This window comes from Podarcis gaigeae, assembly GCF_964106915.1.
Source record: "Podarcis gaigeae genome assembly, chromosome: 4".
NCBI classification, from domain to species: Eukaryota; Metazoa; Chordata; class Lepidosauria; order Squamata; family Lacertidae; genus Podarcis; species Podarcis gaigeae.
The window spans coordinates 86,446,156-86,472,252 of NC_139677.1; the positions used below are offsets into that span (position 1 = coordinate 86,446,156).

The 26,097-nt window shown below is 43.2% G+C and overlaps 3 protein-coding genes across 10 annotated transcripts in view; 2 read left to right on the plus strand and 1 right to left on the minus strand.

The window, feature by feature from the left end:
* The window catches only part of AASDHPPT (aminoadipate-semialdehyde dehydrogenase-phosphopantetheinyl transferase), a 28,160-nt gene extending 23,846 nt beyond the window's left edge, over nt 1-4,314 (minus strand). The window contains exons 1-2 of the mRNA XM_083737313.1: nt 3,645-4,314; nt 284-509 (exon numbers count right to left, since the gene is read on the minus strand). Coding sequence (XP_083593439.1) covers nt 284-509; nt 3,645-3,827 — 409 coding nt within the window. The 5' untranslated portion in view covers nt 3,828-4,314. The remainder of the gene's footprint in view (nt 1-283; nt 510-3,644) is intronic.
* Nucleotides 4,315-4,316: 2 nt separating this feature from the next.
* KBTBD3 (kelch repeat and BTB domain containing 3) lies at nt 4,317-15,898 on the plus strand. 5 transcript variants are annotated; one of them, XM_083736789.1, is made up of 3 exons: nt 4,317-8,519; nt 9,020-9,267; nt 10,966-11,091. In XM_083736789.1, the coding sequence occupies exon 1, from the start codon at nt 6,289-6,291 to the stop codon at nt 8,098-8,100; it is 1,812 nt and encodes a 603-aa protein (XP_083592915.1). In that variant the 5' UTR covers nt 4,317-6,288; the 3' UTR covers nt 8,101-8,519; nt 9,020-9,267; nt 10,966-11,091. The 5 variants fall into 5 exon arrangements, with proteins under 5 accessions (XP_083592915.1, XP_083592914.1, XP_083592911.1 ...); XM_083736788.1 differs by having other exon boundaries at nt 4,317-8,122; XM_083736785.1 differs by having other exon boundaries at nt 4,753-5,268; nt 10,731-15,898.
* Nucleotides 15,899-17,964: 2,066 nt separating this feature from the next.
* MSANTD4 (Myb/SANT DNA binding domain containing 4 with coiled-coils) lies at nt 17,965-24,634 on the plus strand. Of its 4 annotated transcripts, none has more exons than XM_083737184.1 (3): nt 17,965-18,075; nt 21,934-22,425; nt 23,209-24,634. In XM_083737184.1, the coding sequence occupies exons 2-3, from the start codon at nt 21,961-21,963 to the stop codon at nt 23,782-23,784; spliced, it is 1,041 nt and encodes a 346-aa protein (XP_083593310.1). In that variant the 5' UTR covers nt 17,965-18,075; nt 21,934-21,960; the 3' UTR covers nt 23,785-24,634. The 4 variants fall into 4 exon arrangements, with proteins under 4 accessions (XP_083593310.1, XP_083593307.1, XP_083593309.1 ...); XM_083737181.1 differs by having other exon boundaries at nt 18,068-18,167; XM_083737183.1 differs by lacking the exon at nt 17,965-18,075 and adding an exon at nt 18,175-18,626.
* The last annotated feature ends 1,463 nt before the right edge of the window (nt 24,635-26,097 follow it).

A 26,097-nucleotide genomic window follows, 5' to 3' on the forward strand; every position in this document is an offset into this window, starting at 1 on the left:
ACCTTGGACAGCAACTGCCACACAGTGTTGTGGGCAATGTTGAGCCAGATGAACTGATGGTCTGGCTTGGTATATAAGTCAGCTTCCTGCATTCCTAAGATTGGAACAATTCAGCCAATGGCAGTCAGAGACTGTGAACGAAGGAAAGCCCAGCCAATCGCTGGCACCTCAAAAATCCCTCTACAGTGTGTGTTGCAATAAATGAGCAACGTGGCTTCCCTTTCCTGTCCTAGGGCACTGTAGATTATTAATTAATTTTTTTAAGTGACTATAGTACACTTACCTGGCATGCTCGTCTTCGTAACGTCAATGCCAGCTTGACAGTCGGGCTCGGCGGCAAGAACAGCATAATTCCCTTGATGGGAGACATTAAAGCTGAAGCTGGAATGGGCACTGGTTAAGTCATTTGCAAGGACAGGTTTGCCTTTTGAAGTCCTTTGTAACTTTATTTCATTCCAAGGAATCTTCAGCTTCTCTGCAATTAATTTTCTTATCAGCAGCCGGCCAGCCTATGAGGCAAAATGAACAAATAATGCACAGCAAGTAACTGTTCTGTGTAAAGGGGGGGGGGGAGGGGGGAATATATTAAGATACCATTTGCCTTCAAAAATGTTTTGACAGTTCATTATAGAGCACAGCTATGCTTTATATGCTTTTAAAAACAGAATTAAAACACAACTTTGGTAATCTTCATAGAACTCTAGTCCAATGGTTGCCATTAATTTGATTCTAGAATGATTTCTAGAATTGATTTTAGAATGATTTGATTTTAGAATGTATTTCAATTAATTGATTGTGATTTTATGTAAACTGTGTTATTTTTACTGTTGTTAGCTGCTCTGAGACCAGCTTCGGCTGGGGAGGGCAGGATATAAATAAAATATTATTATTGTTGTTGTTATTATTATTATTATTACAGGTTGGGCCAAATATTACAGCTACTTTATAATATAATAATAGAATATAGAATAGAATAGAATAGAACAGAACAGAATAATAATGCACACACACATATACATTTGAGGGGTCTTAATATATCTATATATCTATACACACACACATACAGTGGTACCTCGGGTTAAGTACTTAATTCATTCCGGAGGTCCGTTCTTAACCTGAAACTGTTCTTAACCTGAAGCACCACTTTAGCTAATGGGGCCTCCTGCTGCTCCCGCACCGCCAGAGCCCGATTTCTGTTCTCATCCTGAAGCAAAGTTCTTAACCCAAGGTACTATTTCTGGGTTAGTGGAGTCTGTAACCTGAAGCGTCTGTAACCCAAGGTACCACTGTGTGTGTGTGTGTGTGTGTGTGTGTGTGTGTGTGTGTGTGTACACACACACACACACACACAAACATATATATATATATATTCCACTCTTCCTGCAAGAAACAGGGGCTGTCCTACTTTATACTCACAGCAACCCTGAGAAGTAGGCTTGGCTTAAACCCATGTTTCTCTCATCCGTCCTATACCCTCCAACCCAGCCCCCATATGCCTTGGCCTACAACTCCCTCAGCCATGCTGACAGTGAATGATGGAAATATCAGGAGAGAACCAGGTTGGGGAAGTTGCTCTAATTAATACACTGAAATAGAATGGTAGCAATGATGGAACTTACTGTCTATACACATGAACAGGAGAAACCAATGGCTGGTCCTTAGTTTGTCAGGAAATGGTTCACTTTTATTACATTTTCAAATGATGCATTTAATGAGGAACTCATAGGCATTGCTCTCTATGATTTAGCAGTGAGTTTGCACTCCACACACCCCTCCCAGGGCTATTTTTATGATTTAGAAAAGTATTAGAAAGATTGCACTCATATATTATCCGCTGAGCACCAGCACCACCTATAGCACAGGAGATAATACAAGCAGCAAACAGAAATCCCATTTTCACATCTGCCTACAGAGCTGATTAGAATGGATCATACCACACAGTTCTGCAGTGACTCAAGCCGATTTACATTTCATTTATTTTAAAACGTCGGCTGGAAGTAGACGTTACAGAGCATGCATGGATGCCACCGAAGAGCCTGGCATCTACATCTCCTCCTCCTTTCAACTCTTTTATTCCGTTACATAATAAAGTTATAAAACGACCAGGAGACATTACCATTGTAGGGGTAGTTCTGGGAGGAGGAGGAGCTAAATGAAAGCTGGTCGCAGCCAAGTTGAGGCTCACCTGGAGCCATCATTATATATCTCTAGGCAAAAACTTTCTCTTATAACCAGGCCTTTGGCCTTTAATTGGTATGGCTTTTTAGAAGTGGGTGGGGTGTTTTTAATGTATTTCTATTTCCTCTTGATTTTAATATACCTTTGTGGGAGGGTTTGTCTGTCTGTTTGGTTGGTTGGTGGGTTGTAAGTCTCTTTGTGCTGCCCCGGGCAGGATAAATTGACCATCAAATTTAATTTAAAAAATAAAAATGATGATGGAAAGAGATGGTTAGTTTCTTCTACATCCTTTTGATATAGCCAAGTGGGTGGTGGCAACTGGGAAAGGTCTAGAGAAACTTAAGTTTAAGGGCTGAATGTGGCCCTCCAGGGATCTATCTGGCCCTCAGAATGCTCTCCAGGCCACATCCCTTTCCCCAGGCCAAAGCCCTCAGTGAGTACCCTCCTTGAGTATTTTTGCCAGGCTGGAATGTGTCCTTGAACTCTGATATTTGCTCCTGCTTGTCTGGATGGAGGATACAGAGAGGAGTGTTTCAGTTTTTGTAGAAACTAGCAAGCTGGATAGCTCAGTCAGTAGAGCATGAGACTCCATCTCAGGGTTGTGGGTTCCAGCCCCATGTGGGGCAAAAGATTCCTGTGTTGAAAGGGCTTGGACTAGAGGGTCCCTTCCAACTCTATTATCTCTTTTATGTGCGAAGGCAAAATTAAGCATTCTTTGCTCTTCCAGCATCTACTTCTGGCCCTGGCCAGCACTGATTTCAGCCCCCAGAAAGCTGTTTATAAGCGAATGTGGCCCTTGGGGCTGAAAACAGTTCCCAACCCCTGCTCTAGAGCGTGGCAATAGACAACAGAGGACCCACCATCCAGTCATTTTCATTTTGCAAGTATTCAAGATCAAAAGCAGGCTAAAAGAACCCTCCATTTAAGGAAACTCAATGAAGGCCCAAACGCCCAATACCCTGGAGCCAACGCTATGCTGATGGGGCAGTTTGGCACTGAGATCCAGCGCCGAGGGCCTCCTGGCGGTTCCCTCATTGCGAGAAGTGAGGTTACAGGGAACCAGGCAGAGGGCCTTCTTGGTAGTGGCGCCCGCCCTGTGGAACGCCCTCCCTTCAAATGTGAAGTAAATAAGCAGCTACCTTATCTTTAAAAGACATAAGGCAGCCCTGTTTAGGGAAGTTTTTAATATTTAATGCTGTATTGTTTTTAACACTCGATTGGAAGCTGCCCAGAGTGGCTGGGGAAACTGAGCCAGATGGGTGGGGTATAAATAAAAAACTATTATTATTTATTATTATTACAGCAGTTATCAGCATAGGGGACTGGGCAGACTCTATTGGTTCAATGCATCTCTCACTTGCAAAAGTCTTTGTCTAGAAGCACCACCTTTATGCTAAAATAACAACTAAGAGATGAGAGATATTCATCTCAGCAAAGTATATCTTAAAATAAGAGAATAAATATACCACTGCAGCCTTGGCATCGCGACGGAAGACAAACTGTTCGACACGCTCTCTTTCTTCAGGCTGTATGAGGCACATGGACAGCAACCAATCCTCACGGCGAGGGACCCAGGTGCCATAGGAAAATGCCCAACGTACTCTCTCCATAGCAAGACGCTCCAAGGAAGCCACAGCACACCGGAACATATGTTTTAAAATGTCAGCCCGAGGGGTTCACACGTGGTGGAATGGGGAGAGAAATGGGAGGCTGACAGAACTCTTGGGCCAGTGAGTTCTGGGTTCAAATCCCTACTCAAGTTAGGCTGTTGCGTGAATGACCATCTTTCAGTCTCTCGCAGGGTTGTTGTCAATGCAAAATGGATTAAGCCCCTCTCCATGTGAGGTCATTGAAGGAAGGGGCAGGATCAGAATCATATAAACAGAACGATGCTCTGTCTTTACTCCAGCGTAAACAAACGCCTCCTCTGCCCAGACCGCAATTCTGCAAGCCCCATTCAATTTAGTGGGGCTTACCTCCAATCAGGTGTGTTTAGGATTAGGAACTACTGTACTGAGGAAAGGGAATAAAGGATTTAAATGCAAATGCATCCCAAAAGCCTTCTCTCAAGGACTGGATTTCAAGTGGGACCCCTTGCAGTTTTCAAAACCTGCTCCTCTTGGCATTACTTAGAGACATAGCGCTGCTGCTGCTGCTTCCAGGAGGGAACGGGGCTGGCTGGACTCGAACATCCGAAGTGCTGGGCACTGAGCGTAGAGATGCTCTAGCCTATGGCTGCAATTCTTAACCCCACTTACCTGGGAGTAAGCCTCGCCGAATTCAACGGGGCTTACTTCAGAGTATAGGCGTGGTTTAGGATTGCACCCAAAACTTTTTAAGCCAGGAGACTCCAAGGCTGCAGGAAGCCCCGCTGGACTCAACGGGACTTGCTTCCGAGTAATCAGGCGAAGCAGTCCGCGCTGCAGAAGTGCAGCAGCAAAACTTGAGAGGAAATAAAGTGCAAGCTCCGCAGTGCGCGTGGCTCACTCTCCCCTCTGCTCGCTCCCTTCGATGAAGGTTCGAAAAAGAGGGAAGGAGGGACTCGCAGAGGTTAGCGAGGGAGAGGAAACGCAGCAGCCAATCGGGAGCCAAGTGCAAAACACGGCAGACCAATCACCATCTCCCTCCGGAGAGTACATAGAGGTATAACAAGAAAAAAAGGAGGTTGCGCGTGGTGCTCATTCTGAGTTCTGCTTTACAGCAGCCACATGCGAGGCAACAGCATGGCATAGAATACGAGGCGAAGCGGGGGGAGAATCTGAATTTCCATATACCTTATATAGAACCCTGTCCTATATTATTTACATTGCTTCCCCCCTCCCCGACGCTCACTTTCAATTGATAACCTGAAGTGTCTCTTTATTTTCATCGAGCTCATGGCTCTTGGGAGCGAGGGGCGGTCCCCGCTCTTGACAACGCCGGCTGTTACGAGGAGGCGGGCTTTTGCGCTTTCTTAGCGACACAGACTTGCGCCACTCACAACACAGAACGCGATCGATGGGCAGCAGGAAGAGCCAATAGGAGGACAGCGTCGGCTTTTGCAGATGTCGGGTGTCGCGGATGGTCTCGGAGTGGCTGCGCTAGATGCAGGTGGGTGGTTAGCGGCGCGCACCGAGGGGGAAACCACGGAATGGAAGGCCTCTGCTGGGATATAGGCGGCGCGTTCCTAACGAGGGGTGTTAAACTCGCCAGCCTGGCGGCTTGAACTGGGTTGTCTGAGGTAAAAGGGAAAGCGCTATAGAACGGGCCGTGTTTTGGTTTGGCGTCTCTGGTGATGAGCATGCGCGCGGGGCATGCGCAGAACAGCCACTGAAGCTGTTACGTAGCGTGTGCCTTTAGTTGTTCCCAGACGTTCCTCCCAGCTGCGAAGGCGGGGCTTCTATAGACAGTAAGGCTACTGAATGATGCTAGGGATAAGTGCTGCTGTTTCCCGAAGGGCAGTTTTGTTGGCCTTTTGCAGGAAAGGCAGCAGAGAGTTTCAATTATAGTGGATTCCCCCCCCCCCTTATATGTGGAAGAGGAAAGGCTGTAGCTCAGTGATAGATTTTCTGCTTTGCATTCGGAAGGTCGTTGGTTCGGTTCACAGCTTCTCCAGGTAGGGCTTGGAATGTCCTCTGGCTGAAACCCTGGAGAGCTGTTTCTTGTTCTAGCAAGCTCGATTTTATCAGCGACCTGCAGCTTCCTTTGCTCCTAAGTGGCTTACCGATGCCAAGGTGTTCGTGTCGTCAAGCATGCTATGCATTACTGCTGTTAATTAATTTGCTGCACTTCCTTTTGGCCTAAGTGACTCTGCATGTTCTCCTCAACTTTTACAATCACACCCACCTACGACCGATTCGGTACATACACATGCAACTGTAAATGAGGACAGTACTTTATGAGTCTGATAAAGTGAGTTGCAGTACGATCACGGCCTATGCACATTTAACATAGGCAATTTCCAAAATTATGTGCATGGGGGGGGTGGGAGGAAAAAAAAACCTCATCGACATCCCACCCATCATTGTACAGCTTAGGAAAGGGTGCTGAGGTGGAGTCAGTGTGAGCAGCATTGGAGAACGTGAAGAGGTGCAGTTGGCGATTGAGAGTAGCCTTGGTGATTAAGAAAACATGGCCCCCAAACGCAAGCCAGCGCCCTCTGCTGGCGTGCAACACAAGAAACAACGATTGGTTCCAACACGGCAAGAAAAAGTAGCGGCGCTGGACTGCTTGAGAGATGGCATGTCGGTCTCTAGTGTGGCACGCAAATATGGCTACAGCGACTCGAGCGTCCATGCCATCCAGGTTCGAGAGAGAGAAATCTGTGACATTGTGGCAGCAAGTGCTCCAATAACTGCTCAGGTGACAAGCCAGGTGCACGACGAGGCTTTAGCAAAGACTGAGAAGGCATTAAACTTGTGGCTTGAAGACACGAACCGCAAACGTGTGCCTACTGATGGCGTGATGTTACGGCAAAAGGCTCTCAGCCTCTATGCACTCTTCAAACCTTCTGCCGAGGATGGGCAGCCTGTGAAGGAATTCAAAGCCAGTCACGGTTGGCTTACTAGTTTTAGGAAGCGCTTCAAACTGAAAAATGTGCACGCAACTGGTGAAGTGTCTGCATCTGCAGACAAAGAGGCAGCAAAAGCCTACCACAAGCAATTAAAGGAACTGTTAGACGAAAAGGGATACCTTCCTGAGCAAGTTTTTAATGCTGTTGAGACGGGGCTGTTCTGGAAAAAAATGCCTGAGCGGACGTACATCTCCAAATCAGAAAAACAAGCCCCTGGCTTCAAAGCAGCTAACGACCGTGTGACTGTGTTGCTCTGTGGCAGTGCAGCTGGGCACTTAATAAAGCCAGGCTTGCTGTACAGGTCTGCAGTCCCCCGTGCCCTGAAAGGCAAGAACAAAAATCTCCTGCCTGTGTTTTGGCAACCCAATAAAAAGGCTTGGGTAACTGCAGCAACGTTTCAAGATTGGTTCCACAATTGCTTTGTTCCGGAAGTTAAGCGGTACCTTGAAGAGAAACAACTGAACTTTAAGGTGTTGCTGATTGTGGACAATGCTCCTGGTCACCGCGAGGCACTCTGCTTTGCACATAATGATGTTGAAGTTGTCTTTCTCCCGCCCAACACAGCCTCCATCATCCAACCTCTCGACCAAGGTGTGATTCGGTGCTTCAGGGCAACTTACACAAGGCTAACCTTCTCATGGATACGTAACGCTATGGATACTGATCCCAACTTTGATGTCATTGAGTGCTGGAAGTCCTTTAACATGGCCAGTTGCATCACTTACATTAAGCAAGCAGTCGATGCAATCAAGCCCGAATCGGTGAATGCATGCTGGCGCAAGTTGTGGAAAGAATGTGTGGATGATTTTAAGGGTTTCCCAACCATTGACAATGAAGTGGAACATATTGTCCAGATGGCCAGACAAGTGGGTGGTGATGGCTTTGTTGACCTCACTGAGGAAGAAGTTGAAGAGTTAATTGATGGCCATGGAGGAACGTTAACTAATGAAGAGCTGGAGGAACTGCTAAGATCAAGTACAGAAGATGAAGAGGAGGAGGATGAACAGGATGAGCCAGCAAGTTGGAATCTGCATAAGTTTGCTCAAGTCTTCCAAACAGCAAAACACCTGAATGATTTGATCGCGGAGTTTGATCCCTCTATGGAACGAAGCCTCAAAATCACACAGGGTATCACAGACAGTTTGAGACTGTATCGAGAAATGTTTGAACAGCTCAAGAGACAACAGCGACAGTTGCCAAGCACCATGTTTCTCACAAAAAACGCAGCAGTAGCAAGTGAGCCCACACAATCAACTTCTGAAGCTGAAACAGAGCCAACCACTTTGCCTGCAACTCGCAATCTGTTGCTCAGGCCTGGCCCATCATCGCCTGGAGCAACCTCAAGCCCTGAAGAGGATGAGGAAGACTAAGCAACACGGTCATTGTGCACAGGTAAATGCTGGTGTGCTTTTTACAGGCCATTTACCTGGTTTTTAAAGGGTTGTATTGACCATATGGTATTCTGGCTTTACATTCTATCCCCAGAATGCAACCCCGTGTAAGATGTGATCATACTGTATATTCCATGAAAGCTTGTATCATAATACATTTGTTAGGATGGTATTCAACCTTTACTCAGAGTAACAAGTTTGCATAATGAGCAGATTATTTCCATCATCTCCTGTGGGAACATTTTTGATCCAGGTTTTCTCCCTCCATGCTTTTTGCCTGAAACTGCAGCAGCCAATCAGCAAAAGCCAAAGAGGAAAAATTGATTTGTCTGATCTCTGTCCTTACCCCCTTGGTTTCTGCCCAAAATGGCTACCATTGACCAACAAAACACAAACAAGTAAGAAAGTGGGCAAACTCTAGCTGTTCGGATATATGAATCAGTTGTTTATATAGCAAGGTTTGGATATAATTCTTTGAGACCTTGTTTTCCCTCAAAAAAACAAATAAAGCAATGCAGTAATAGTTACAGTTTATACCCCAGATTATTTTTATTTTTTTAGTAACAAAGTCACTTAAAACATTTAAGCCTTAGGAACTCATGGTGGTTACAGTGAAATATATTCACTGCAAACTCTGTGCATGCATATTCTGTGCATGGATTTCTTCATAACTTGCTTTGAAAGTGTACCCGGAGGCAAGTTACCGATTTGATACCAACCTGTGATGTATTATTTGGATGGCATTTCTAGCTATTTTTATTATTTAAAATATTTATACACCTTTCCCAATATGGATAAAGATTCCTTGGATCACCACACCTAGCATACCATACCCATGAAGTCATTTTTGGTCAGTAATTTTGTTGTATGTGTCTAACTTTTATATTATCTCCTTCAGCAATAAGAATAGAGTGCAGAAACCATGGACAACCAATATGATTTCATTAGCACCCCAACTTGCAATGGAATTTCATCTCGTGAGCAGAAAGCCAGCTCCTTGGTGGCTGAAGGCCATGGCCAACAAATCTTAAATGTACTGCAAAGCTTCAGAGATCAAAACAACTTTTTTGACTTCAAAATACTTGTGAAAGATGAAGTGATCCCATGTCACCGTTGCGTATTGGCAGCATGTAGTGACTTTTTCAGGTAAGCCTATGATGTAGTTCTTGTGTGCATAGATATATATATATTGATATATATTGATATATATGACTATAAACATGGAGATATATATATATATATATATCACTGTTACCTATGTGATGTAGTTAATTCATTCTTCTATTCAATTCACAACCCCCCTATTCAAAACATAGAAGTAATTCGCATCCTATGTTGACCTTCAAAAGTAGATTAGTAGATCCAGTCAGCTATGAAATGGCTATGAAATGATTTTAAAATCATTTGTTTTTGTTAGATAGCATGACTTCAACCCATTCACTGTGTACAACTTCATATGTAGGTTTCAGGTGGAGATGTGCATTACCATCTGCCTTAAAAGCTATATGCAGCCAATTCAACACAATGCAGAAGGGCATGCACCTACAGATACCACTTCTGTATGCAAACCGCCTTTGCTGGATATATTGATTACATTAATCAATAATAAAATTATTTATCTGTAGGAATATTTACTAACTGTTTCTCAATGAGTATTTTTGTTGTTGTTTGGATACTCTATGATGCAACACAGTATAGCATTTCAAATCAAATTGCTTGGCTCATACCCTCTGTTTGACAATGTCTAGTATTGAAGATCTCAGAGAAGACATACAAATGATTTTAATTTTTATTAAAATACAAAATCAAGCATAAAACAGAACAATCACAGAAAACTGGTACAAGATATCAAAGCAGAAACAAAAATGGGTCTATATACATCTTGTAATACATTCCAGACTTTGGGTATAATAGAAATTACAACATATGAAAACAAGAACACTCTTAACATGGGTATCCCTTATCTTCCAGGAGGGTGAGCTGCATTTCCATTGAACCTTGGTTTGTGCCCACCTTATGTTGTTGGAACTGCAACTCTCATTGGCTTCTTAGGTGATGGAAGTTATAGCCCAACAGCATCAGCTGGGCTCCACATTGGCTAATTGGATGTACAGAAACAGAAATCCTGTGGCAATACATCATGCTCTTTTACTCACTCTGAGCTTTTAAGAATTTAAAGATTCTAAGCAATCTGAATCTTGAGAGTGGATGTAGCTGTTAGCAGAGAAAAACCAAATCCAAAAATTCCAGTAGACTTGCCTTAGGTATGCCTGTAGTTTGGATCCTATTCTACGAACTGATCTAATTTGTTTTAAGATATGCACTCATCATACCTTGATTGGAATGATGCCTGAATTTATCATGCCGAGCTATTTAAAAGTAATGAAAACCTCATAGAAAAACCCTGCTTCTTCTTAAATGTGCTTTATACTGCATTAGTTTTGCATTTATTCACTCTACAAATAATTTACCTAAAATGTCCAAAAGATGTTTATTGAAAATTGTTCCCTTCACCTTAAGCTGTGTGGTTTTGGTTCTACATTATATTCAGATGGAACAGATATCAGTGATGATTTATTGTGTGTTCATCTTCTGTATTTTAACTGCAGGGCCATGTTTGAAGTTAACATGAAAGAAAGAGATGATGGGAGTGTTACTATTAGTAATTTATCACCCAAGGCAGTGAAGGCATTTCTTGATTATGCCTACACTGGAAGAACAGAGATAACAAACGATAACGTAGAAATGTTATTTCAGCTTTCATCCTTTCTTCAAGTTTCCACTCTTTCGAAAGCTTGCAGTGACTTTCTAATTAAGAACATTGATCTTGTCAACTGTTTGCAGCTATTATCCATTTCCGAAAGTTATGGGTCCACTCAGTTGTTTGACCATACCCTCAAATATGCCCAGCGCCATTTTTCCTTGCTGCTCCAGTCAAATGATTTTCTGGAATTGAATTTCGAGATACTGCTAAAATGTATAGAAGCAGATGAGCTCAACGTCCCAGATGAGGAATCTGTGTTGAAAGCTGCCCTTTGGTGGACGAAACGTAACTTAGAAACAAGACAGAAGCATCTTCCCCACTTGATGAAAAAAATAAGGTTACATCAGTTATCGGAGAAGACACTGCAGGAAGTATTGCACTCCGAAGAACAACTACTTGAAAGCGCTGGTTGCTTAGTAATAATCAATGAGGCAATTAAAAGTGTGCAAACTTTTAGCGGTTTGTTTCCAGACGCTCGCCCTTCAACAACAGAACAGTACATACTTGTTCACAAAACTGAGGAAGACGGAGTACATCGACATACGTTTTGTTACAATATTAAAACCGATCAATGGAAAGAACTGATGCACACGCACATAACAGATCTGCCAGGATCAAGTTTATCTAGTTATGGTGAAAAGCTGTTTATAACTGGCGGATGTGTAGGGAACTGTTTCCGGACAATTAGACTTCATATTGCCGAAACGTATCATGACGCCACTGACCAAACTTGGTGTTATTGTCCGGTGAAGGACAGCTTCTCATCGGTATCAGCCATGAAGAAGCCAAGGACAATGCATGCATCTGTTGTGACCCTAAATCAACTGTTTGTAATAGGGGGGAAGACAAGGGCATCTAAGGATATCAAAAGTCTTTTGGATGTGGAGGCATACAGTCCTCTCTCTGGGGAATGGAAATCTGTGAGTCCCTTACCAAGAGGTATCTATTATCCAGAAGCAAGTGCATGTCAGAATATAATTTATGTGCTTGGTTCTGAAGTAGAAATTACTGATGCCTTTAACCCATCTCTTGATTGTTTCTTTAAATATAATGCCACAACTGATCAGTGGTCTGAGCTGGTAGCAGAATTTGGGCAGTTCTTTCACGCCACCTTAATCAAAGCTGTTCCAGTGAACTGCACATTGTACATCTGTGACCTTTCCACCTACAAGGTTTATAGTTTTTGCCCAGAGACATATGTCTGGAAAGGGGAAGGGTCTTTTGAATGTGCTGGTTTTAATGCAGGAGCAGTTGGAATAGAAGATAAAATTTACATCCTCGGTGGAGATTATGCTCCTGATGAAATCACTGATGAAGTACAAGTCTACCATAGCAGTAGGTCTGAATGGGAGGAGGTTTCACCCATGCCAAGAGCCCTAACTGAGTTCTATTGTCAGGTGATTAAGTTTAATAAATATAGGGACCCATGGTTGTTTGCAATAGCAGTGTAGTCCAATATATCAGTTATAAGAAGCTGCACAAGTTTTATGGTTCTGTTTGCTTTTCATTTGCCAAAAAGCCCCGTATATTAGAGGCCCAAATTGCTAACATGGTTTGCAGCCACTTTTTATTTTAATAAGGAGCAGGGCTTGATTGAATGTTTGAATATATTCAAACACCTCTTTTTAAATTTCAGTAGCAATCCCCCACCCCAAAAAAGGGATTGACCACAACTAGAACCAGAAGCTTTGTGAACTTAAGAGTAATGTAGATGATGTGAGGGGTTTCCCCCCCTTTCTCCCAGGCAACCCTACAATATGTTGAAAAGCAATTTATGGTATGATTTGGGGTCAACTGGTCAAAGAAAAAAAAATGTCAAAAATTACATTGAGCCTAAGTAGCAGTTTACATCCTGGCCCAAGTTTTCAGATTAATGCACTTTTAGGGCAAAAGTAAGAGTAACCAGGATCAATCATAGTTTTGCCAGTAGAAAAAAATGGAGCTAAAAGTTGAAGTTTTCCATAAAGTAAAATAGGCTGAATTTAGTTGATTTCTGGATGTTAGCTTAACTGTTTACCAGGGAGCACACCCCATTGAACTCAGTGGGGTGGGCTTCTGAGTAAAAATGTGTAGGCTTGCTGTAAGTTACTCAATTCTGGATTTTTTTAAAGCTTAATTTAGCATTTTTCTCTATTAGATATTAAATAAAATGTCAACTATTTTGATAGGAATATTGCACATAATAATTTTCACAAACAACTTTTATTAACTTGGGCTGCAATACTCTGTTCACCTGGGAGTATGTTCACTGAACTCATAAGGACTTACTTTTGAGTAGGCAAAGAACTGCACTCACTGATAGACTAAAATGGCTTAAGTAAAGATAGTAGTGGATTCAGTTGAGTATTCAGTATCTCAAGTGGTGTAGCTTGTTGATGTTACTAAGAGGTCCTAAGTTGGTCTGTCATTTCAATGCTGTTGGCTGTGCTTTTCTCTTTATGATAGCCGTAGGCAACAGACACAGCCCAAGGAAGTACATTATGCTTATGCTTGTGGTAGCAGGTGTGCCGCAAAGTTTTTATTTCCTTTGTCCAAAACAATATAGGAATGTTTTACTTGTGCTTATTGCATCAGGTTATATCTCATCAGTCTGGTGTAAAATCATAGAGGAGTTATAATAGATCAGTGTAATTGTATTTCCCCAACTTGAATGCCTCCATATCTTTTGGGACTACAGCTCACTTCATCCCTGATCATTGCCCATGCTGACTAGGGATGATGGGAGTTTGGATCCCAAAATCTCTGGAGGACACCAGTTTGGGGAAGGTAGCCAAAATTTGTATTTATTTAAAATTAAGTTTCATTTCCTGTGTAAATTTACTTGGGAGTAGGTACATTTGAATTCAGTGAGATTTACTCCAGAGTGAACCTGTTAAGGATTATACTGCACAGCTTGTATTTTTGAGGCAGTATCTTTCATGACTGTTTGGATCCTAATTTTGCATTTCCTCATTCTTCCTTAAATTGTAACTGGGTTGATGATCTGTATAAAGCTGATTAAGGGCATGCCAGTTGCACATACCTACTTCTGTCATCCATCTCATGTACTTACAATACATTAGATATAAGAGAAGGATATAGCTAGTTTTCTAAGGCTGCATTTCTATGCATGCTCAGTGGGGCTTAATTCCTGAGTAAACATTTTGTAAGATGTGTTTGCTTAACATCTTGCAAAAACTAGACCACAAAACACAAACTAGAGGCCAAAATATTAATTGTACAAATGCACTTTTAAGGAGTACGTATTATCTAGTAGTCTTACCTGATAGTGGCTGGGATCCAAAGAGGTATTTTAGACATGCCCAAGAACTTGGGCAAGTCTAGTGGAATTTTTGCTTCCCTCCAACCTTTGAAGATCAAGATCTTCATGACATATCAAACTGCTTTAGAAAGTCCCCTTCACTCAAGTTTCAAAAGTAATTTGCTGTACGCCATGGGGAGATGTATTGTTCAAGAAACACAGTCACTAGGGTATGCTGGACATGAGAAACTAGTGTTGCAATTCTTCGGATCCCAGCCTACATTATAATGTAGAAAGGAGTTGCATGCCAACGTATATGAATTTATTTGCACTAAAAATGTAACCACACCAAAACAGTTCTATTATTCTGGTATTGTATTATCAGTAAAGGTAAAATATGGCATGACCTAATGAACATTTAATATATGTAATTTCTTCCTGTGGTCAGCTAATTGATTGAACTATTTGCTAACTGGTCACTAGTTCAATAGATACTATTTTGCAATTACTGTATCACAAATGTCAGTGTCAAAATGTAATGCATTGTTTTTATACTTTGTGTTTTTTATTTTCACTTTTACACTCCTCTGCCAAGTCCACTGGAGCAATCAAGTCTGCTACCTATAAAGGTATTGGAATCAGAACAGTCAATCTAGTTTTCCTTGCTGTAAAAATGTTAACGGAAACTTTAGTATTACCCTGAGGAAAAGGGTTAGATAAGGCAGAAAAAATGATGATTGCTAAATAACTGACATTCAAAGTAAGATATTTTGCTGTAGCACATTTTACGGGAAAGGGCACATCTACACAAAGTGGTTTGAATCATGTTCTATTATTATAGCTTTCCTCAAAGCACCCTAGCAATTGTAATCTATTCCCCACACAAGGGGGAAAAAATTAGTCCCTTCGCAGACCCAGGGCTCAGTGATTTGGAGCGCTGCCACACAAAAAATTATTGCACTCGGGCACATTCCAGCTTCCCATCTACAGTCCTTGGAGGAGGTGGGACTGTTATCCTTCTCCCTCGTGACACCTGAAGTGAGGGGTCCCTGTCAGCTCACCCCCTCAATTTGGGACATGTATTATCACCCTGAAGACAAAGGCTGAGGATCAGTCCCTTCCAGCTAGCTCACCTGCTGCAACGGTGCCTGTTGCTCCTCCTTGAACACTACTCATCAGTGGTAGAGAATGGCCACCACACCTGAGAGTTGAGCACTACGTGTTGCTAAGCACTCCTCCCTGCTCCCAGAGTACTAGTTGCTACCTCTTTCTGCTGCTGCTCTGAGTCTTCTACATCTGAGGTACTTTTACTCCATCCAGTTTTTGAGGTTGGGTGAGGGTGTTTCTAGGGTCCAGAGCAAAATTGTTGAACTTCCTGCAATTTCCTGCTGCCACATTGGATTCTGCTCCTCCTCCTGGAGCTTCCTACTGGATCATCTGAATCACAGCTGCCTTCAATTTTTGCCAGAGGAAATGGCCCCACAGGTGTCACTGGGGTTCACTTTAGCTTCCTTACTCTGTGGTATACTGGGCACCTGCCATTTTGAGGCAGGAAGGTGTAGGGGAAGGCTTTATTTTGACACAGGAGTGTTCTTGGTCATTTGACTGTAATTATCCTCAAAATCCCCTATGGAAGTGACATCCCTGGTTAGCCATTGATATGCAGAAGGAAAAAACTGTGCTACAAGCCACTTGAAGTGACAGAATGTCTGTACCTGTGTGAGTGCTGGAATGTTCATTAATCTGCATAATAAAAACACTGAGCAGTTGAACTAGTATGTTAAGCTTCTGCTCTATCTCACAATGAAGAACCACCTCCATATACCTTAATTTAGCACTTTCCTTACAATGAAGAATGAATGCTGCAGATATTTCCTTCTGAATAAATGATTAAGCTCTTGGTTTAACACTTACCTGAAAGTAAGTTCAGCTGTAATCAAAACTTTCAAGAAAATGTATTTGGGATTTGGGTGTAAAAATCAAAGGTGAGAAATAGTTATGATCAATGTTCAAAAGAATAATATAAGTCATAGTAATGTTGCCTGATGGCATTCCCACTTCTTAGCCCCAAATGGAGTGTGAAAGATCTACATTAAAACCCTAGGAAAGCTATAGAACCATCAAAACAAGTATGAACTCTAAAAACTTCCTATTTAACGCCCAGGACCAGTATAAGGAAACTGACAGCCACTGCCACTCCCTCTGCTTGCTCACCCTCTATCTCTGGCCTGCACTGAGTGAAGTAAGTGATAGTGTTGATCACTTATAAAATGCTTTTCAACCCTTAGGTAAAGGTAAAGGGGCCCCTGACTGTTAAACCCAGTCACGGATGACTCTGGGGTGCAGCACTCATCTTGCTTTGCTGGCCAAGGGAGCTGGCGTTTGTCCGCAGACTAAGCCACTTCTGGCGAACCAGAGCAGTGCACGGAAACACCGCTCCTATTTATCTACTTGCACTTGCACTTTGACATGCTTTTGAACTGCTAGGTTGGCAGGAGCAGGGACCGAGCAATGGGAGCTCACCCTGTTGCGGGGATTCGAACTGCCAACCTTCCGATCAGCAAGCCCAAGGCTCTGTGGTTTAGACCACAGCGCCACCCACATCCCATTTTAAACCCTTGGGATACTGTTAAAATCAGACTTTCCTGCCTCTGAGGGGGTGGGTCTACCAACCCCTTGCTTGCCTTCTCTTTGCACAAGGTTGCTGTCAGGGTAAGGAGGGCTGGGCCAGGATGAAATAGAGGAAGTAATTGTGGCTGCTCTTTACAGAGAATTCTCTTTCTGGAGGGAGAAACATGGGCCTGCTGCTACTGCCTTGCCCACAGTAAGGATGGGTTACTTATCTATGGCCTCCAAGATGATGTTGTCTTCCCAGCTCCCAGCCAATGCAAATACATCGGAAAGCTGCCAAGTCAGACCTTTGGCCCACCTTGCTCAGCACTGTCAGCAGCTCTCCAAGAGTTTCAGGAAGAAATCCCTCCAGGCTGGGATTGAACTTGGGACCTCTTGCATTGCAAGACAGATGCTCTTCCCTGTCTCCTCCATGCCCCTGCCACTACTCTCCCGAACTGAGTGGTCGTTTACACACGAGCAAAGTGAACACCCGAACACGGCACATGCTGCAAAGGTTTGGGACTTCTCCATTGCCGAGGATCGTAGGAGGCAAATGTCATCAGCCAATACTGTACGGGATGGGGTGTGCGTGCTGCAGTAGAAGCAGATGTGCGCAGGGAAATGCAAACACCAGCAACAACTGGCTACTTTGCAAACTACGAATGTGGCGTGCACAAATATTTGTACCCAATAAGTCACCACGAAGCTTTTTTTAAAAAGAAATGTTAGTTTATAAAGCATGTTCCCCCCTTTTGGATGTCCCCTCTCTTTGAAGCTGCAGAAGCGGGGATCGCACCCAACCCTTCCCGCTGCGCCGCTCAGGTAGGCGGCAACGCAGCGGGCAGCGGTACGCAACACGCGCGTGCTCTGAGGTGATCCAATCCTTTCCACAGCGGGTATCCCAAAAATCGCAAACGGGATCCACCGCCCTTTGACCGCCCCCTTCCGTCCCGGTGAGGACTGACACGGGCGAAGACCGACTCCTCCTCTGCGCCCCTACCTAGGGAAGGCCCAACGACTTCCCTCCCTCCTCCTCAACCCGCCGCCTCGCCTGCGCCCCCTCACCCGCCCTTTCTCCCTCTCCTCCTAAGGCGCCGCGAAAACAACCGCCTCTTTTCGTCTCCTCCACCAATGACGGAAGCCATGTTCGTTGACAAGCAGCCGCCGCGACCAATAGGCGGGAGACGGGTCAGAACGCGAGAGCGAGCGAGCGAGCGAGTGGGGGCGTGGCGGGCAAAGTTGCGCGAGTTGGGGAAAGGAGGCGGTTGGAACCGTTGGGGAGCGCGAGCGAGTGGCGAGCGCGCGGCGCCGTCCAATCGGAGCGCCGCGTGGATGGGTGAGTGACAGGTGGCCTCGCCGGCGGCCGCGGCAGGCGAGTGGGGGTGGGTCAAAAGGCCGGCTGCTCGGAAGGGGGAGCGGTGCGCGCAGGTGAGTCGCTCTTGCGCTGCTGAGGGAAGGAGGGAGGGAGGGAGGGAGGAAGGGGAGGAGCCGTGTCCGCCTGTGAGGGAGCGCCGGGGTAGATCCCAGTTCCCTGGCTATGGTGTGTGTGTATGTGGGGGGTGGGGGGGAGCTCGGCTCTTTTCCTCCGCCTTCTCCCACCCCTGCCTCCGTTCACGCGCCGCCGCTGTTTCCCTCACGGGCTTCCTTCCCCTCTTCCGCCATCGCGTGGCGTGGCCGGGGGCCGCCAGGTGCGCAGCCTCCCCGCGCCCCACCCGTTTTCCCGAGGAGAATATTCGCCGCCGACAACGCTTCGTAACATCTCCACACGTTCAAATTCCAAGCGGGGTGTATGTGTGTGTCTTGTGTGAAGGTGAACTGCGGCGGCCCCTCATTTCCCTCGTCCCCCGAAGGAGCCCCGAGGTGGTAGAATGGGCCGCGCCGGTCCTGGTGAGGGATGCTGCCGTCGCTATTGTCGTTGTGTTTTTGCTGTTTTGTTGGATTTAAATCCCCATTCTTCCTACCAGAGCCGTTGGAGTGGTGTGCGACGTGTATAAAACACAGTGGCTGCACCAAGGACTGCCTACTCGAAAGCTAAAGCAACAGCCCCGCTGGAGAGCAAGAGTTCATTTCCTAGGGCAGCTGAGGAGGGTTGCCTTCTGATACCTTATCTTCTTATTTCATCTTCTTGTTCCACCCCCATATTCCTTTTTCGAATTATTCCTACATACCTGTTTGTAAACTGCTGCAAGATGGGAAATTGCACAATAGGTTCTGGGCCAAACTCTCACCCACAGTGCTTGTTTTCTCCTTACAATGAGGTGGGTTTTTTTTTTTTAAAAAAGGGTGTCCTTTAAAAGTAGATTGAAACTTAGTGGTTGCATCACAATTTTATGGAGAAAGTTGGCCGTTAGGGCTATGCTGAGGTGGCGACTTCCTGATCAACAGCACCCAGAGCTAGTTTTCAAAACATCCTCCTCTGGGCACCCTGTTCCAATCATACAAAGGCTCTCTGTCGCTCAACAACTTTGGCTGGATGCTCCCCCTAAAAAAAGGTGGTCAAGTTCCAGCATCTCTTTTTTATATAGAAAAAAGCCACTTTATAAGTGTGATGCAGTCAGCTAACATAGGAAACAGGCAGCGTTGATCTCAGTGGGACTTTTTGAGTGGAGTTAGGATTGTGCTGGCCATGATATGAACATATGCTGATCAAAGCCCAGGCGTTGTATGGTGAAGAAGGGTAGCTCATACAGGGTGGATGTTGTGCCTTCTCTTCCCCCTTAGACACTTTAAATATATATCATGTGTTTTCCCCATCTTTCTGATCATATTCGCAGCATAGGATAGTATTGCTGGTCACCTGTTATTCAGTGTTCTTCACAACAGTATCAGCTGCAGCCCTTACTGCCTCTTGTAATCATTTGGAGAGTAAATTAACTCATGGAGAAGGAAAACCTGCCTGGTTCTGTTTACAAAGAAGTCTGTGTGATGTCGTTAACACTGAAGGTGCATGAACAAGGTACAGTCCTTTGCCACAATCCACTCCTAAAATCATATGGAACCACTAGATTCTCCTGCCCAGTCAGGCATTCTCCTGCAGCTGATGACCTTCAGGGCTACATTCCTTTGGGGTAATTGGCTGAGTGCTTTATATGTGGGTGAAGGATAGAGGTGGAACCCAAAGTAGGCAAGGTACGACACTTCTCTCTCACTGTTAGCCCCATTTACTACCTTCTTGACAGCCACATTAAATGAGGCTAACAGGTACAGGCTGCTCATCCCTCTTCTAGATGTCTGAAAAAAAAAAATCAACCTCCAGTTCAATTTACGATTTGACCAGGGCAATCTGAGATGCAATCCAAAATGGATCCACGAATTACCCTCTCCCTAAACCCAAGGTTAAAATCTGGGATTTCCAGACTTCATTGACATCATCAGTTTATTCTCAGGTTTCTGTGATGCATCCCTCTGTAAGTGTACAGAGGGCACAGGATAAATTATTGGTATTTGCGCACTGATCAATAGACTATTGGTACTGGGATAAAGGTAAACTGTGAAGATTATTGTTGGATCTTGCAGCATAAACAAGTTGGAAATAAAACTTGTTGATGACATTCAATATTGACAGGTGCAATATACTAGAAAAGGAACACCAGATATATTTACAGAACATTGTGTTCTGTATTAGCTGTTGCTACCCAAGAGAGAGGTGCTGGAATTGCTGTGGACAGCTCCTTGGAAAGATGTAAAGCTTTTACATAATGTGTGTACAGACTTTTCAGTTTTCATTGGCTGTTGTAGATCAGGAAAAGTACTTTTTGGTTTTGAGGAAAGGCTGTGAAGTCAATCTTTAGTTTTGCAATTAGGATCTTAAGAGAGGATAGACTGAAGAACATGAATGGATAGAAAAAATATTGAGGCAGCCAAAACTCTGCACAGTATTCCAAATGCATTTGTGCAAGAGATTTGTATAACAGTATTATATTGGCAGTTTTATTTTCAGTTCCTCTCCTAATTATCCCTAGCATGGAATTTGTCTTTTTCACAGCTGCTGCACAATAGGTCAACATCTTCGAACTATCCACTATGACACCAAGGTCTTGTGGTAGAAAATTCATGATAGAAGATGGAATGCAAGGAGCTGTATTTGGGGCGGGGGATGGAATTCTAAGAAGCTTCAACAGGATGTGGAAATAGCTCATCTCTATATATGCAGCATCTGTCTCTGCTTCTGAATTAACCTCTCTTCATTTCTAAAAAACATCAGCATTGGTATTTTTTTTGGAAGAAAGCATAATACCAGGAGAAAGGTTTTATAAATTTAAAAATAAAAGCTTTCCCCATAGATAATTTGGTCCTTAGCTTTTAAACAGATTTTTCTCCTCAGTGATTGTCAAAATGGGAAAGAGCTTTTGAGAAGCAAACTTGAATTGTACAGTCACACAAATGTACACATTTCAGAGCAGGCTATTGCCACATTTGCAACTGGCATATGGAAGTTAAGAACAGCAGAAGAACCTTTCAGGGTAAAGCCAAAGAACCATGTAGTCCAGCATCCTGTTTTCTACAGTGTTTCACCAAGTGCTTTTGGGAAGCCCAAAACCAGGTAATGAAGGCAATGGACTTTCCCTACTGTCCCAAAACTGAGTATTTATATACCACAGCAAATGATATTTAAAAGTAAGCTACCTGGAAGCTTCCCTTAGCTGTTGTGGTGAATAAGCCATTGATGAATCTATCATTGATATTGACTAATCCCCCTTTAAAGGCATCTAGGCCAGTGAGCATTGCCACATCTTGTGAAACCTGGTGGCTTTTGCATTCTATAAATAAAAACTGGATACCTCAAAGATTCACATTAGACAATTGATTGCCTGATGTTTTTGAAGTACTATATCTTTTTTACAAATAGCATCCACTAACACTTATTTTGAAGAGAAACCAATAGTATCTTCCATACTATTGCGTAAATATTATTACGCAATTGGTTGTCTTGTCTAAACCTCTAAGGTTTCCTCCCCTTTTGTTCCTTTATTAGATGCTTTTGTTTTTATTTAATTGAGCTGATTTTAGTTCGTTGGTTAAAATTCAGTCTTTGCATATTTCTCGATGGCATTTACTTTCTTGGCTCTTTGCATTTATGAAAGATAAGAGGAAAAGCTGAACTACTGAAACAAGATCTTACTGCAGGAACAAGCTGAATTGCAGGGTGATTGTTAAGAAACATAGCAAATCACTAATCTCTTGTCTGCTACAGGAAGAAATACATTGAAAGCTGAAGAAGATGAAACAGCTACAGCTAAAAAGGAAAAGGAAAAGCAATTTTAGTGTTCAGGAAACTCAAACGCTACTTAAAGAAATCCGAAAAAGGAGAGAAGTGCTTTTTTCTAAACAATTAAATACAACCATTAATGAGATGAAACGGAAGGCTTGGGAGGAAATAGCAGAATGTGTTAATGCTGTTGGTGAAGGAGAGCAAAGGACAGGGACAGAAGTGAAAAGGCGATACCTCGATTGGAGGGCCCTTATGAAACGGAAGCGACTTAATACCAACATAAAGCTTGTGGGTGCTGGCTTTCACCTTCCATCATCTGATTTGGATGATTCTCTCAACGAAGATATTGATGAGAAAATTGGGTTTCCAACTGAAGCTAGTTTTGAATGGCAGAATATTACAGACTTTAGAGAAGCAGGTGGATCATTAACAGAAATAAAAGTGGAAGAAGAGGAGGATCCACAGAGTTTTGAAGTAAGTAGTTTCTTCATGGTAAGTATATTTTATTTGTATGCTTTCCTTCTGTAAAATTTCCTAGCTCAGCTACTGTATAATTTCCAGTCCTTAGTGACAACTCACTCTGTTGTCTCCTAGAATTGAAGCGAAATCACCTTTACAGAGCAATACTAAAATAAGGTTACCAGACGTCCCTGTTCCCAGGGACAGTCCCTGGATTTACATATCAATCCCCATACAAAATCGAAGTTGAAAAGTGTCCCTGGATTCATTGAAAAAAATCTGGTAACCTTATACTAAAATCTGACTGAAGGCCCACTGATGGGTCATTGGAAGCAGTGTAAGTGCCACTCAAAGGCCTGCTGGCAGGATGGCATGTATGGCATTGGAGCCCCCATGAGGAAAACTCTGCAGGCATAGACGTTATGCCAACAGTCTTATGCCAGTGGTGAGACCACAAGAGGGCAAGTCAGGGTAGCTAAAGAGCTGCAATATCCTCAGACCTCTTGTCCATTGGACCTGTCCCTAAAAAGGGCCAGCAGGTTTAGGAAGTAACAGAACACCACAGGGCCCCACCCTAAGATAGGATTGCTTTGTCCATTGCTCAATCTGTACAAAGTTTAGATAACAATGAAACATGTAGGTGAGATCTTAATGTGCTCTTCCAAAGGCTCACAAAAATCTTAGTCTGAGGGCCTCTCTCAGAAGCTATATAAAGTTTCTGCCTTGCCTTTCCTACAGCTGATAGGTGTATCTTTACCTATTGCAGAACATCATTAAATTGCTAATTGATTTTCTTAGTTTCCTATTGAGGAAGAAGAGGAGATTCTGTCCTCAGTGTTGCCAGATTCTAAAAAGGAAAGTGACCTTCCTGATTTCACTCACATTGAAGAGTTTGGTAATCTAAGCTCTGCTCAAGCTAGGCTGGCCTATGAAGATTCTCATCTGCTGATTAGCCTTGAAAAACAGAAGCTGGAGTTAGAGAAACAGCGACTGGATATCGAAGCAGAACGCCTGCAAGTGGAGAAGGAGCGCCTGCAGATCGAAAAAGAGCGGTTACGACACATTGACCTGGAGCATGAGAGGCTTCAACTGGAAAAGGAGAGATTACAAATAGAGCGAGAGAAACTGAGGCTTGAGGCTTTGCATGCTGAGAAACCTGTGCTGGAAAATGACCCCAGCCAGTCAGAAAAACCTGCCTTGCAACCTCTGGATCTAGAAACTGAAAAACTAAAAATTGAAAAGGAGCGCTTACAGCTCGAGAAGGAGAGGTTGCAGTTCTTGAAGTTTGAATCAGAGAAATTGCAAATCGAAAAAGAACGTTTGCAAGTGGAGAAGGAGCGCCTTCGAATTCAGAGGGAAGGGCACCTGCAATGAACTTGGAGAAACCATGATTAACAATGCTGTGCTTTGTTTGTTCTTTCTCCCTTTTTTCTTTTTGAAAGGGTAGCTTGGTTTCAGTAAAAGTGTTGGATAGTCTGGTTGTCAAAGCGTTTCACCATCCAAGAGAATCCTGCTTTCCATTGCTTTGATACTGTGATGCTTACATCTTGACAGTACTTCTTTTTCCATTGCCAGAGTTGGACATTAATGTGTTCAAGTTTAAAAGAAGCTAAGGAATGGTGCTCAGTAAGTCAGTGTGCCTGTGTAAATGGAGCTTATGTGTGAAATTGCATTTCAGTGTAAGGGAAGTGTTAAATGTCCTCTTGCATTCTCTGTTGTATAGATTTGCCTCCACATTAAGCATCAAGGCTTAGCTGTATCCTGTCCTTCTTAAGAGTGTTATTCTAAATCCATAGGAGCTTTCAACACAAATTTGCATTTGATCTAAAGGAATGAGATTAAAAGTAGGCCTTATGCTTTACATAGTGTTAACCATGAAAGTAATGCCTTTAAAATGAGGTGTGTTCTTCTCTAGAGAAATGTTGAAAGGTCAGACTTTGAGGCTCTCAGTAGTTTTCCTACTCAACTATGTTTGTTAGTAGAAAAAAGAATAAATGAAGCTTCATGTATGAAAACACAGATTTCACCATTTATTTCCAAGCCAGACTTTAGAACCTCTGGCTTCTGTAGATAGCTTTGGTGGCCCACTTTGACATTGAAGTGTTTGAGCAGAAATATATCTTGTGGGATTTACATAGATTATTTGTACATGTCAGTTTATTTATATCACTATGTAATTACTTTTATTTTGCAAATAAAGTGTTATTTTTTCTTACTGAAATAAGCATGTGACTCTACAGTGGGAGGACAATTGGGTGTGTTGCAGATTCCTGTTCCTATTCCCTGTTAATCAAATCATTTTAAAGAATCAAGGCTTTGAGTCTTGGTAATATTAAAGTTCATCCACTTCATCTGGCTGGTGCTTGGCCAGTACCAAAACACAAGCAAACCTGCGTAGTTGGTGTGACAGCTGGATGAGGAGTGGGACAGAGGCAGAGTGCTTTTCACTGTTGCTTCTGCCATCTGTATTTGTGACCTTCAGCTGATGAGTCAGAAACCACTAGTGGGTCGTAATCTGATCCAAGGTGGGTCACAACAGGCACACTGTCACCATGTCAAGAGATTAAGAAATGGGTCTTCAAATAGACATTTGGGTTAAAAGTGGGTCCCAAGTGAAGGCAACAAGAATTGGACTAATCAGTCAAAGTTGTATGTCATAGGTATTACCAAATAAAGTCATACTTCAGTATATGAAGCCACTTATCCTAGTGTTCCCATATGTAACTGAAGTTTTCCAAGTGGCAACAAATTCTGTTGGTTTAGCAATCCTCTTCAAAACCTTAAGATGATGGACTCTTTTTTTCTGAGGCAACTTAGATCTGTGCTGATGGGAGCTCTGGTAGGTGCAACCAACATTAGTTAATTTTGGGTAAGTTTATATCCAAACAAAAAAACAATGACTGCTCACTGGTAACAGGGTGGTGTTAAAGGAATGTAGTACTTCGCTGCTGTCACTGAGCAACGAGAAAGATGTGCCCATACCCTTACAAGCTGAAGATTGCTGGAGTGGCACACAATTGGTGAATGACAAGCTGCACACACAGGCAACATTTCACCAGTTGTGCACTGAGATGGTGCTACTCTGCCTTCCAGCAATGCATGCTGGAATAGGGGTATGGTGAAGGGGTTTCTCTGCCCCTCGGTTGTTACTTGGTGTGACAGCGTATTACACCACTCCTCCATGAATTACCACTGTTGTCTTGAGTGCCTTTGCTACTCTTTGAATCTGCTTTAATTCCTTGAGTAACTGGGCTGTGGTATACTGTGCCTGGTTTCCATTCCCCACCCCACCCTATAATTGTACCACTCAATCATTAGTCAGTTGGATCATAAGGCGTAGAGTTGCCAATTCATTTCATGCTGTGTAATGCAATGCTTTAAAGTCTGTAATTACATTACACAAGGCTTATGATCCATCCTGAGATAGCTTGCTCTTGATGGATAGCACCATCAAGGAGAGCAGAAGAGCTAGAATGAGATGGGGAAAGAGTACAATTTTAATTTGACTCTTCTGTTTAGGAGTTTGAACACTGGGATAGTTATCTGCTGGATAAGAAGATTAAGGGAATAAGAACTACCAGAGTTTCACACTCTAAAAGTTAATTTAGCTGTTTTAAAGTTCTAGTTAAGAGTGCTGTTAGGTGATCATTTTCACAAATGAAAATCCATGTTTAATAGAAACACAAT